Source organism: Vipera ursinii, assembly GCF_947247035.1.
Source record: "Vipera ursinii genome assembly, chromosome: 6".
NCBI classification, from domain to species: domain Eukaryota; kingdom Metazoa; phylum Chordata; class Lepidosauria; order Squamata; family Viperidae; genus Vipera; species Vipera ursinii.
In genome coordinates this window covers 80,611,191-80,623,153 of record NC_139515.1, presented here as the reverse complement: position 1 = coordinate 80,623,153, position 11,963 = coordinate 80,611,191, and the positions used below count along the sequence as shown (strand labels likewise).

General features: G+C 40.5%; 1 protein-coding gene across 1 annotated transcript; it reads right to left on the bottom strand.

The window, feature by feature from the left end:
* Nucleotides 1–1,432: 1,432 nt before the first annotated feature.
* On the bottom strand, nt 1,433–11,090 carry IAPP (islet amyloid polypeptide; the record flags this gene model as incomplete). The annotated part of the gene is made up of 2 exons (XM_083366566.1): nt 1,433–1,604; nt 11,011–11,090. The coding sequence occupies 2 exons, from the start codon at nt 11,088–11,090 to the stop codon at nt 1,433–1,435; spliced, it is 252 nt and encodes an 83-aa protein (XP_083222692.1).
* Nucleotides 11,091–11,963: the final 873 nt, after the last annotated feature.

Genomic DNA, 11,963 nt, shown 5'->3' with positions numbered 1-11,963 from the left:
CAATAAACATCACTGTTGCAAATACCTCGCTGTGCGTGTCGTCAATCCGAATACAACAGCTCGGGTTAGGAAATACCGTTGTGGTTATCTCTGGGGAACAGGTTACCTACTATGTGGAATAGTGGTTGACATTTTGGACCAGGATCAGGGAGAATCCAGGTTCTAGTCCACTGGAGTCCCAGAGGCATTGAGGGGGAGGGTGTTTAATGGTGAAAGTCCAGGACTAGAATGGGAAAAACCTAGATTCTAGTCCTTTCTCAGCCATGCAGGACTCTTGGCCAGTAAGCCAGTGCGGTGTAGTGGTATCATTTTAGACTAGGAATGGGGGCCCATGTTCAAGTCCTCAAGTCCACCCAGCTCGTTGGGTGACTCACTGTCCACCCAATCTACCACATAAAGTTTGTTATTATGAGGAAACATGGAAAAATGAGTGCTATATTTTACCAGCAGAAGAGAATATTTGTAGCTCAGGGTTGCACTGTGGGGGTCCTTGGTGCGCTTTGAGCTTGCTTGTTTTCTTGCAGACATTTCATTACCAAACTAGGCAACATCATCAGGGCTAGTGAGAGTGGGGTTTGCTTCCCTGTTTATATGCTATTTGCCCTATCAGTGTTGTCTGAAGACAAATAAGGCAGTAGTAAACAACAACCTAATCAGGGAACCACCAAGAACACTCCCACCAACCGCTTATGTATAAACAGAGACCAAATCCCACTCCCTTCTAGCACTGATGGTGTTACCTAGTTTGGTAAAGAAACGTCTGCAAGAAAACAACCAAGCTCAGAGAGCACCAAGGACCCCACAGTACCACAGTATATTCTGTGTACATCACCTGGTTGAAACGCAAGATGTAGATTTATCAATAAATGTATCGTTATTTATTTACTAGCTGGGCTGGGTCAGGTTGACCCCCTCCCCATCAGATAATATTCCGAAGACATACCTCTCTCACACTTTGTCTTTTTAAACATTTTAATTAAAAAGAAAGAAAGAAAAAAAACATAGTTGCAGCCCATTCACGTGATCAGATTTCATGTGGCACGGATTTTAAGAGATTTATTCATCTTCTCCCCCCCCCCTTATTATTATTTTTTTAACAGAGGGATTTTGCAAGTATGTCAACAACAGAGAGAGCATCACCCACAGGGACCCCCTTGGGAGATCATTTTCCAGCAAAGCAGTGTGATAAATTCATGGAAATCACATCCATCAAATACATACAGGGAAAACAAGGCACTGTGAGATACAAGCAGGTAGCCAGTGATCAAAGCAGTGACCCAGACAACCCAATTTTCAAGCCTCTGGTTGAAATGTCGGCCCTGCTGAAACAAAATGAATGGAAAACTGGGAGGACCAGGACTTTATAACATGAAAACCAGAGACAGGAAGAGAAATTTCTAGCGAGAGCCGCCACCGTGGCCATCTTGCATTCTTAAAGCTGTAGATAGTTGGGAACGTCTCTGCCTCTCTTCCCATAAGTGTTGGACCCTACATTGGTAGGCGAATAGATGGTTCCGATGGTGTTGCTGGACCGGACCAAGAAGTCTGCCAAGCGTTGTGTCACACAAGTGGCGGTGTTGCACTTCCGTTTCTCCAGATGGTGGCTGTTGGTTGTTAAAAGCAAATAAATTTAACAAACAAGCCGATAAATAATAAATAAAAGCAAATAGAGACACACCAAGATGATCATCTTCCATAGCCATTTTACAACGTTCAACAGGTTAGTGTATGTTTTGAATAAATGCTTTATATTTATTCTTATAAATATTGAGGAGGGGGAGATTTTTGCAGGTAACTAGAGTGTAAACTCCATGGATGAGTCACGTCACCTATAGCCCTTCTAATCCTCCTTGAAGGCATTTAGTAACAGCAATAGCCCTAGCACTTAGACTTATATACCCCTTCTCAGTGCTTTACAGCCCTCTCTAAGTGGTTCACAGAGTCAGGATATTGCCCCCAACAATCTGGGTCCTCATTTTACGATCTTGGAAGGATGGAAAGCTGAGTCAACCTTGAGCCGGTCAGGATCGAACTGCTGGCAGTGGGTAGAATTAGCTTGCAATAACTGCATTCCAACCACTGTGCTACCGTGACTCATTTAGTGACTGTTACAACTGTGAGAGGTCCTTGGTGCTCTCTGAGCTTGGGTTTTTTTTCTTACAGATATTTCATTACCCAAACTTGTTGTTGTTAGCTGCGAAGTCGTGTCCGAACCATCGTGACCCCATGGACAATGTTCATCCAGGCCTTCCTGTCCTCTATCATCTTCTGGAGTCCATTTAAGCTCACGCCTACTGCTTCAGTGACTCCATCCAGCCACCTCATTCTCTGTCATCCCCTTCTTCTCTTGCCCTCAACCTTTCCCAGCATGAGGCTCTTCTCCAGTGAGTCCTTCCTCCTCATTAGGTGGCCAAAGTATTTGAGTTTCAGCTTCAGGATCTGGCCTTCTAAAGAGCAGTCAGGGTTGATCTCCTCTAGGACTGACCGGTTTGATCGCCTTGCAGTCCAAGGGACTCGCAGGAGTCTTCTCCAGCACCATAGTTCAAAGGCCTCCATTCTTTGGCGCTCAGCATTTCTTATGGTCCAACTTTCACTGCCATACATTGCAACTGGGAAGACCATAGCCTTGACAATATGCACTTTTGTTGACAGGGTGATGTCTCTGCTTTTTAGTGTGCTGTCTAGATTTGTCATGGCTTTCCTTTTGGTACTGTCCATAGGGTTTTCATGGCAAAGATACTGGAGTGGGTTGCCATTTCCTTCTCCAGTGGATCACGTTTTGTCAGAACTCTCTGCTATGACCTGTCCATCTTGGGTGGCCCTGCATGGCATAGCTCATAGCTTCTTTGAATTACGCAAGCCCCTTCGCCACGACAAGGCAGTAATCCATGAAGGGGTTACCCAGACTAGGTAACATCATCAGTGCAATGATGATGTTACCTAGTTTGGGTAATGAAACATCTGTAAGAAAGAAACCCATGCTCAAAGAACACCAAGGACCCCTCATTTCAATCCTGAGTTACAACTATTCTCTTTTATTATTACAGCTGTATTTGTACCTGTTCCATTGCTAAAGCTGGGAAGACAACTGTTGGAGAATTGGGACTTTGAAAAAAATGGGTGATTTTGGCTGGATCAGGCCCATAGGTCTAATGTTCTCCAGGTCTGTGGTCACCCTAACACTGAATTTAATGGCCACGGGATGCTTGCAGAATTTGAAGAGCGTTTTTTTTTTTTTGTTTTTGGGAAGGGGTGGACAGTAGTTCAGAATGGAATGCCTGAAATGGGCATATCTAGTTAGCTACAGAGATTACCTCTTTGTTCTAGGTTTACTGTTCTAGATGTATATGTTGTATATAATATATGTCATATATAGTATGTTTTAAATGTGTGTTATGTATGTGTACATTTTGAGAGAAAGCAACTAAATTTCATTTTTAATATGTTCCATTGTGCCCAGAGGGGAAAAAAATGTCAATAAAGGCTATCTATTTCTAAAGAAATAATTACTAGGGTCTTCTTAATGAATAGAAACTGAGTAGCCTACTATGAAGCTGAGTTTCTGCGTTTTGCACGTACAGAAATCCAAAACTTCCTTCTAGATCTGACTGATAAGAAAACTTCACAAATGCGTAGCATGTTTTCAATAAAGGAAATACGTCTATATAGTGAAAATCTGGTATGATTATTTTTTCTTCTTCAGGTATAAATTGGCCTGAAATCCAATAGACAGGGCTGAATTAGCCACCAAAGTATAAGATTGCCTTATTTTTCTGTTAAGATACTTGATAGACCAATCATCTCTTGAAAATTGTCCACAGGAGTAATCTTCAGAAGGATGTGATAGCGGTAGAGGCAGCACAATAGTCAAAGGTGAGAAAAAGCCTCCGTAGTTTGATGGAATCCCATCAAGATGATAGAAGCTCTTGGAACACCCTGTTGATTTTCTTTGTGTGCAGGAAGAAGTGAGCAAATGATGAAACTCAATTTGTGAAACCAATATCACTGTTGAATTGAAGCTAAAGGAAGGCTGCCTACCTTGTTCCAGACCAGGCCAATCTTACTCATGATGGTGGGTGATAAACTTTTATTTACAAAATGGAGGCTGTGAAAATTCTTTACATCGGAAGTAAGTCTCATCTCGGGCAGACATTGCCTGAATTAAATGAAGCAATTTATCGAAGGAGTTTTGATAGTGGTGAAAGACGAGCATTTAGTAGTCACAATTAGTGCAGAAAACAGCCTTTTGTAAATTTCTTGGTATATCCTTCTCGGGGTGTGAGGGGAAAAAAAAAAGGATTTCCTTCGCAGATTTTATTAAGGTGATCAGAGTTTTATTCAGCATCTAAAAACATTCGTCTTTAACCTGGGGAGTGCTGAAAAGTGTTGGGATTTCAATTTTCAGGATCCTCAGTTAGCGTAAGGCTCACAAAACACAAACATATAGATTGCAGTCCTTGATTTGCTGATCGATCCCCAACCCTCCTCTTTCACCCCTCAGCAGAATGAGGGGAGTCAAAAGATTAGCATCACTGAATACATGTAGTCCTTGACTTACGACCATTCGTCTAATGACTGTTCAAAGTTACCACAGCACTGAAAAAAGTGACCTATGACTGTTTTCCACGCTTACTCACCATTGCAGCATCCCCAGAGTCACATGATCAAAATGCAAATGCTTGGCAACTGGCTTGTATTTATGACGGTTGCAGTGTCCCCAGGGGTCATGCGATCCCCTTTTGCGACCTTCTGACAAGCAAAGTCAGTGGGGAAGCCAGATCCACTTAACAACCGTGTGACTAACTTAACAACTGTAGCGATTCACTTAACAACAGCAGCAAGGAAGGTTGTACAATGGGACAAAAACTCACTTAACTGTCTTGCTTAGCAATGAAAGTTTGGGGCTAAATTGTGGCTGTGAGCCGAGGATTACTTGTACACAAATCATTCTTTTTCATACTCGGCTGCCGTGCTAATTTTTATTCCCCTTCAGAATCTTAAACGTTTCCCATTTTAGAAGGTGTTCTGCAGGTTTAAATAAATGGAAAAAGACCTTGGGCTTTGGATAAGGGACGCAGACTATTGGTCCAAACATCTGCTACATGGCAATTTAAATAGTTATCTCGTTTCTTAAATACAAACCTTGGTTTCCTCCCCATAGATTATCCACTGTACTATAGCTTCGTGCAGGGGGTCCCCAACCTTTTGGGCACCAGGGACCGGTTCTATGGAGAGAGGTTTTTCCACGGACCGGAGGTTGCGTGTTTTTGTGTGCTGCCTGCATCTTGCGGATGGGCCTTTGTTTGTTTGTGTGGCCCAGTTGCTAGCATGCCATAGCCTGGTACTGGTTCACAGCCCGGGGGTTGGGGACCTCTGACTTAGTGCATTGTGCCAATCCACACTGAATGAGTTGTAGCTGGTTTATGAGGCTGCCTAATTTGCCCTAATAAGCAGGCATATACATAGAATGAAGGCTACTGCTAAGCTTGTAAGCCGCCCTGAGTCTTCGGAGAAGGGCGGGATATAAATGGAATTAAAATAAATAAATAAAAATAAATAAAATAATTTGTAGTTCAAACTCATGGAGTGTATAGCACAGCCCACTTGGTAAAAAAAATAACTGTTCCTGTGAAGAGTTAAAAGAAATAGTACCAAGGGACGCACATAAAACAGGTATGACTCAAATCTAGACTTTACATTGCTAAGCTAACAGTGATTTTTGAGGAAATGACATCTGCCCAAAGGAGGTTTATATATATATGGAGGAGGTTGCCCCTTCTGAATGCTGATTGAATTCAGCCATTATTTATAGTCTAGAATGAAAAGCAGTCCTGATTCGGAAAGAACAAGAGAGATTGAGAGACCAGCATAAAATGTGCAGGAGGATTTTAAAAATAATGCAGTTGGACATTCTGAAGCATAGGCACCTCTTCCCAACCACAATAGTTCCACGATTAATCCACAGCCAAGCGAGATCCTCCCTTTTGTGTTGGCATCACAATGTTACACAGAAGGTGTAAGGGTTGGAATTGTCCTCATGAAGGACCAAGTCACATTTTATTCCCCCACCCCCTGCTTACAGATACCCACATTCAGGAACCAGATTCACACATCAGTCTAGACTAAAATGAGGCTGTCCTTGCACGTGGGTCTGTTAATTGGATCAGAAGGTGCTATATAGCAAAACAGTTGTGCTTTGCTCACTCAGATTTCACAGGATGGGGCCAGCCCAGTCAATAAGTGGAGACAAGAGAAAAATGGACTGTCAGGCACAAGAAATCAGGAACCATTACAACAATTCCTTTAGTGACCGTTCAAAATTACAATGGCCCTGCAAAAAGAAAATTATGACCATTTTTCACACTTACGGCCATTGCAGCATCCCGTGGAGCACATGCTCAAAATTCAGATGCTTAGCAACTGGTTCATACATATGACGGTTGCGGTATCATGCGGTCATGGGGTCAGCTTTTGCCACCTTCAGACAAGCAAAGTCAATGGGGAAGCAAAATTCACTTAACAACCACGTTACTAACTTACCATATGCAGTGATTTGCTTAACAACTGTGGTGAGAAAAGTGGTAAAACGGCCCAAAATTCGCTTAACAAATGTTTCACTTAGTAACATAAATGTTGGGCTCAATTGTGGTCGTAACCTGAAGACTACCTGTACAAGTTTAATCCAGGCTAGCTCATTACAAGAATCCGAACTAAAATAGTCAAGGTAAATTGGTGGTAAATAAGAGCCAATGGAATTCAAGGTGGGCTGGACTTGGATCTCTCTCTTGTGGACACAAAGGGATTCCAGACTAATGACATGTTTGACCCCTTCCTTGTCTCAAACTGGTCATCTCTTGCTTGGACCTTTCTTTAGAACATGTAGAATTTCATCAGAGAGACCTATTCAAAATTTAGGGAGGATTTCAGAGCAGACATTTTTCAATAGCTAATATTGAAAGTAAACATGGTTCTTGTATTTTCAAGGTTCATCAACCAGAGCAGAAGGCCCAAGAAGACATTGCATGAACACCCTTCTCAAACTGGTCTATTCCGGTTGTGTTAGGAGTGTAACGTTTTGAATTCCTGGTTGGAACAAACACCACACTGACTAAATGTCATGGGTGTTATAGACCCAACCAGCACAGAGACCCACAAGTGTGGGGAAGGTTGCTATAAACAGATCAGTGTTAATCATGCAAGCAGGTGAACGTACAAAAGAGCTTAGATGTAATTTTTTCAAAGTAGCACCTTCAGGATATAACCAAAAAGGGGAAATTATACTATCATTAAGTCACTAAGTGGCAACAGTGACTCAATGTTTAGCTTCAGATAAGCTTTTAAAGGCTATTTAGAGAATTTGCTGATAGCATGAGAAGTATGAGAATGGCAGTCACTCGCTTTGACTATTTTCCTGGGTTGGTAGAAAATCTATCTACAGATTTCTCAGAGTCCGTTCAAACTCTTCCTTGCCCACCCACACTTGTTGAGAGTTGTCCCAATAAACAAGCATGAGATTTCACAGGTGAACCACAACTTTCAATTAAAAAACATAAACAAGAAAGTCCAGTTGCCTTTTGGAAAAGCACCTTTGGGACAACCATAATCTGGATGATCCATAGAAACTTTCAATAAATCAAAGCTGTCCTGGGTCAAAATGTTGAAGGACTTTTCCTGAGTATCACACAAGGTTCACACAATCTACTGGTCTATTAATAGAAAGCATACTCCAGAGCTGGGTGACAGAATGATTTAATAAGTTGTGTCACTTGAGTAATTTGTGACATAATTCCATTAATGGTACATATTGTTGAATTCTAGTTGGCATCAAGGTGATATAAATGTTCTTCTGCATGTCAGAAATTCACAATGAACGCATTATTTTGTGTGCCTGTGGCTGGAGGCATGATGTAAAATATATTACAGTTGTCCCTATGTATTCTCAGGCCTCATAATTCCTAAGAATATCGCAGCCTTGCTAAATCGAAAGCTCTCGGGTAAGACAATTAAGGACATACTTTTCTCTGTTGTTCTGGACCAACTAATAATGACAGACATGCTGTTTTTGATTTGGGAAAAATTTCCATCATAGAATTACAGAATCAGAGTTGGATGGAACTTGGGATATCATCAAGTCCAATGCATTGGATGCTGCAGGATTCATTGAAAGCCTGACTCTGCCTCTATTTGAAAGGGAAGAACAACTTTCCATGCAGTAATTGGTAGCTCCTACTGTCCCAATATCTAATCTGTGTCTTCATCCTTGAAGTTTCATCCCATTAGTTCTGGACATACTCAGTGGAGCAAGTGAGAATGAATGTGAAGTCTTTCTTTACAGTGTGATAGCTGACAACAGCTATTATGTCCCTTTTCAACCTTCTCTTCTGCAAGCTGAACATCTCTAGATCTTATAACTGTTGCTTGTAGGACTTGGTTTCCAGTCCTTCCACCATCTCAGTAAACCTTCTTGGACTCGCTTCAGTTTATCCATGTCTTTTTTTTTAAACTAGGGTATTATTTTGTAAACATACCTAATACTCCTTCCTCCTCTTACTTTCCCCACAACCACAACCCTGTGAGTTGGGTTGGGCTGAAAGAGAGCGACTAGCCCAAACACATTCAGCCAGCTTCATGCCTAAGGGAGGAGTACAACTTACAGTCTCCTGGTTTCTAGCCTGGCACCTGATCAGGGGTAGGGCAACCTTTGCTCTTTTATGACTTGTGGACTTCAACTCCCAGAATTCATGATCCAGCCATCTATCTATGTAATCTATCTATGTAATATTTAAGTCAGGATGGGAAATCTGGGACTTATCAGATCAAATTAAACTCACATTCATCTAGATAGAATTTGTGGGATCTATAATAAGTAAGCACAAATTCCCTGCCTTGGGTTGTACCGTACTTGCTGATAATGTTTTTTCCCCATGATTCAGAAAAAAGATTTTCTCAGTCTTGAGACATTTTTCTGAAATCCAAAGGGGGTTCACTATGAAACATCTGCATTTATGTTACCTTAAACATTTATTTTATGCTACCATCTTCTGATACCCTCGGAATTATTTTTTATCCACTATGATTATCTAACTTTAGCTAAAATAATCAAAATTAGTAGAGATCAAGCTTCTTTAAAAGTTATCTCTTATTATATATCTTTTTAAACTGAACTATATGTGATTAACAAAATGTGACTATTTTGACTTTTTTTGAAAGGTAGGATTCTCACATGAGAATACGTTTTGGGTTATTTGGAAATTCCCAGGTTTTTCAGCACTTTTACTGAGATTAAGAACTCTGGGTGGGGAATGTTTTACTATAAGGGGAACAAATGTTTTGTTTTAATCTTCTCTAGGTAATGAAGACTTTCTCCTCAAAATAAACCTTCTAATAATCAAATACACTGTGTCAAAAATCTGAACTCAATATTGACTTTCCATCTCTAACAATTTCTCCTTTTTTATTTGTTTAAAATAATCTGATTCTAAATCAGATGAATGTAAAGGAGAAATGAGATGTTGTGTGCCCAAGTTTTTATGGGTTTAAACATTAAAGTCTTCTTACGAAATCCAACAGCTTTTTTATAGAGCAGACAGCAGTGAAGGCAGAAATAAGCATTCAATATGTAAAGTTAAAGGAAGTAATATTGTGGCCAAAAGAACTTCAAAAAATATACATTGCCCTTCCTTGTAGTACAGAATAATCTTTTAAGACATTCATTCATTCATTCATTCATTCATTCATTCATACATTCATTCATACATTCATTTTTCATGTTTCTAGTCCATCCATCTCCATCAAGGATATATTTAAACTAGAACCAATTTAAAAGGTAATTCAATTTTAGGAGCATCCATTTGGTCCTAAAATTTTGCTTTAAAGTTTACTTTAAAAAAACCCTAATAATACATAGAAAAAAAGTTAACATCTTAGAAAAAGGGGTGGGTTTTGTTAGCTGTGTATCTATAGTTCAGATAGTAGGACACCTATCCATTAGAGATATTAAGAGACAACTGTGTCAGTCTATAATAAAACTCCATGAGTTTGGGGGCACCCTTTCTGTCTAATAAAAGTTATGAAAAGGCATACGTTCTCATGAATTGCATTTCCCCACCAGGGATACAATTGTCTGTTGGATGTTCATAAGATAAAGCCAAAGAAAGAACAAACAGCAAATTTCTCTTTCAGAATAGAATAGAATAGAATAGAATAGAATAGAATAGAATAGAATAGAATAGAATAGAATAGAATAGAATAGAATAGAATAGAACTGAAGACCTCTTGTTCTTTCTCCCTATGAAAAATATGGCTGGATAATTGACCTTGGAATTCCTGATGACCCTGAGTTTCATCCCTACCTAGAATGAATAGAATAGAATAGAATAGAATAGAATAGAATAGAATAGAATAGAATAGAATAGAATAGAATAGAATAGAATAGAATAGAATGGAATGGAATGGAATGGAATGGAGAGAACAGAACAATAGAATAGAATAGAATAGAATAGAATAGAATAGAATAGAATAGAATAGAATAGAATAGAATAGAATAGAATAGAATAGAATAGAATAGAATAGAATAGAATAGAATAACAGAGTTGGAAGGGACCTTGGAGGTCTTCTTCAAGCAGGGGATCCTGTACCATTCTGGATAAATGGCTGTCCAGTCTCTTCTTGAAAAACTCCAGTGATGGAGGAGCAACCTCAACCTCTGGAGGCAAGCCATTCCACTGATTCCTTGTTCTCACTGCCAGCAAATTTCTCCTTATTTCTAGTTTGGCTTTCTCCTTCCCAAGCCTCTACTTCTTTATCCACATCTTTATCCCCAAACTAACTGCCTTTGGCATCACAGCGGTAAAACAGTGATTTGTACAATACTACACAAAAGTGTGGTTTCTTAGTGAAAGAGGAAGAAGGAGGAGGAGGAGGAGGAGGAGGAGGAGGAGGAGGAGGAGGAGGAGGAGGAGGAGGAGGAGGAGGAGGAGGAGGAAAGGAATCAGCTTTAAAGTTACTGACCTCTCGACCGGTGTTGCTTCCAGGGACTTTAAAGTAAGAGACAAGATGATGAAAATAAAAGGTCCCTTAAGGCCGCACATTTCTCTTTTGGCTGCTTTCGAATGAAAAGCGGGAGAAAGAAGAATTTCAAAAGCCAAGTTAACAAATTACACAAAGACACGCACCCCCCTATCGATTTTCCAGGATTCTTTTCCTGCTGAATGACAAACCTTGCTAGCTAAAAGCTACGATGGGGGATTCAGTCAGGTGGCTAACCTGAGCCCAGCCCAACCCCAATTTTAAATCTTTTCAGTTTTCCTAACCGGGTTTATGAATTTACTCAAAGAAAATTTTAAAAAATCCAACAAACAGGAGGGCATCTCTGCTCTCATCTGGCTGGAAAGAGACTGCTTTGTGCATTGGGTCCAGCCCCTTCCTCTCCTGTTTTATCTTTGCGTTATCTTTCTGAAGGGCCGCAAGAAAGACAAAATATTCTCAACCTGAGATTTACCTGGTGGGTTAAACGAAAGTCCCTGCAGCAGCAGAAAAGGACAAGTTGAATCCCACTCTTCAAATCCAATAGTCTTTGCCACTATCTTTCTGGCTGGCAGACAATGCTGCTCTTATATACCCCTCGTACTTTGTTCGGCTCTGACATCAAGCAGCAAAGAGAGAGTGAGTGAGTGAGTGTGTGTGCGCGTCTATGTGCGTGAGAGAGAGAGAGATTGGCAGAGAATGATTCTATCATTAATTTCTGTCCCCATAAATGGAAATGCCCCAGTAAAAAGCAGGAATAGAATAAAATAGAGCTGGAAGGGACCTTGGAGGTCTTCTAGACCAGCCCCCTGCTCAAGCAGGAGAACCTATATCATCTCAGACAAGTGACTGTCTCTTCTTAAAAATCTCCTGTGATGGCGTGCCCACGATTTCTGGAGGCAAGCTGTTCCACTGGTTGATTGTCCTCACTGTCAGTA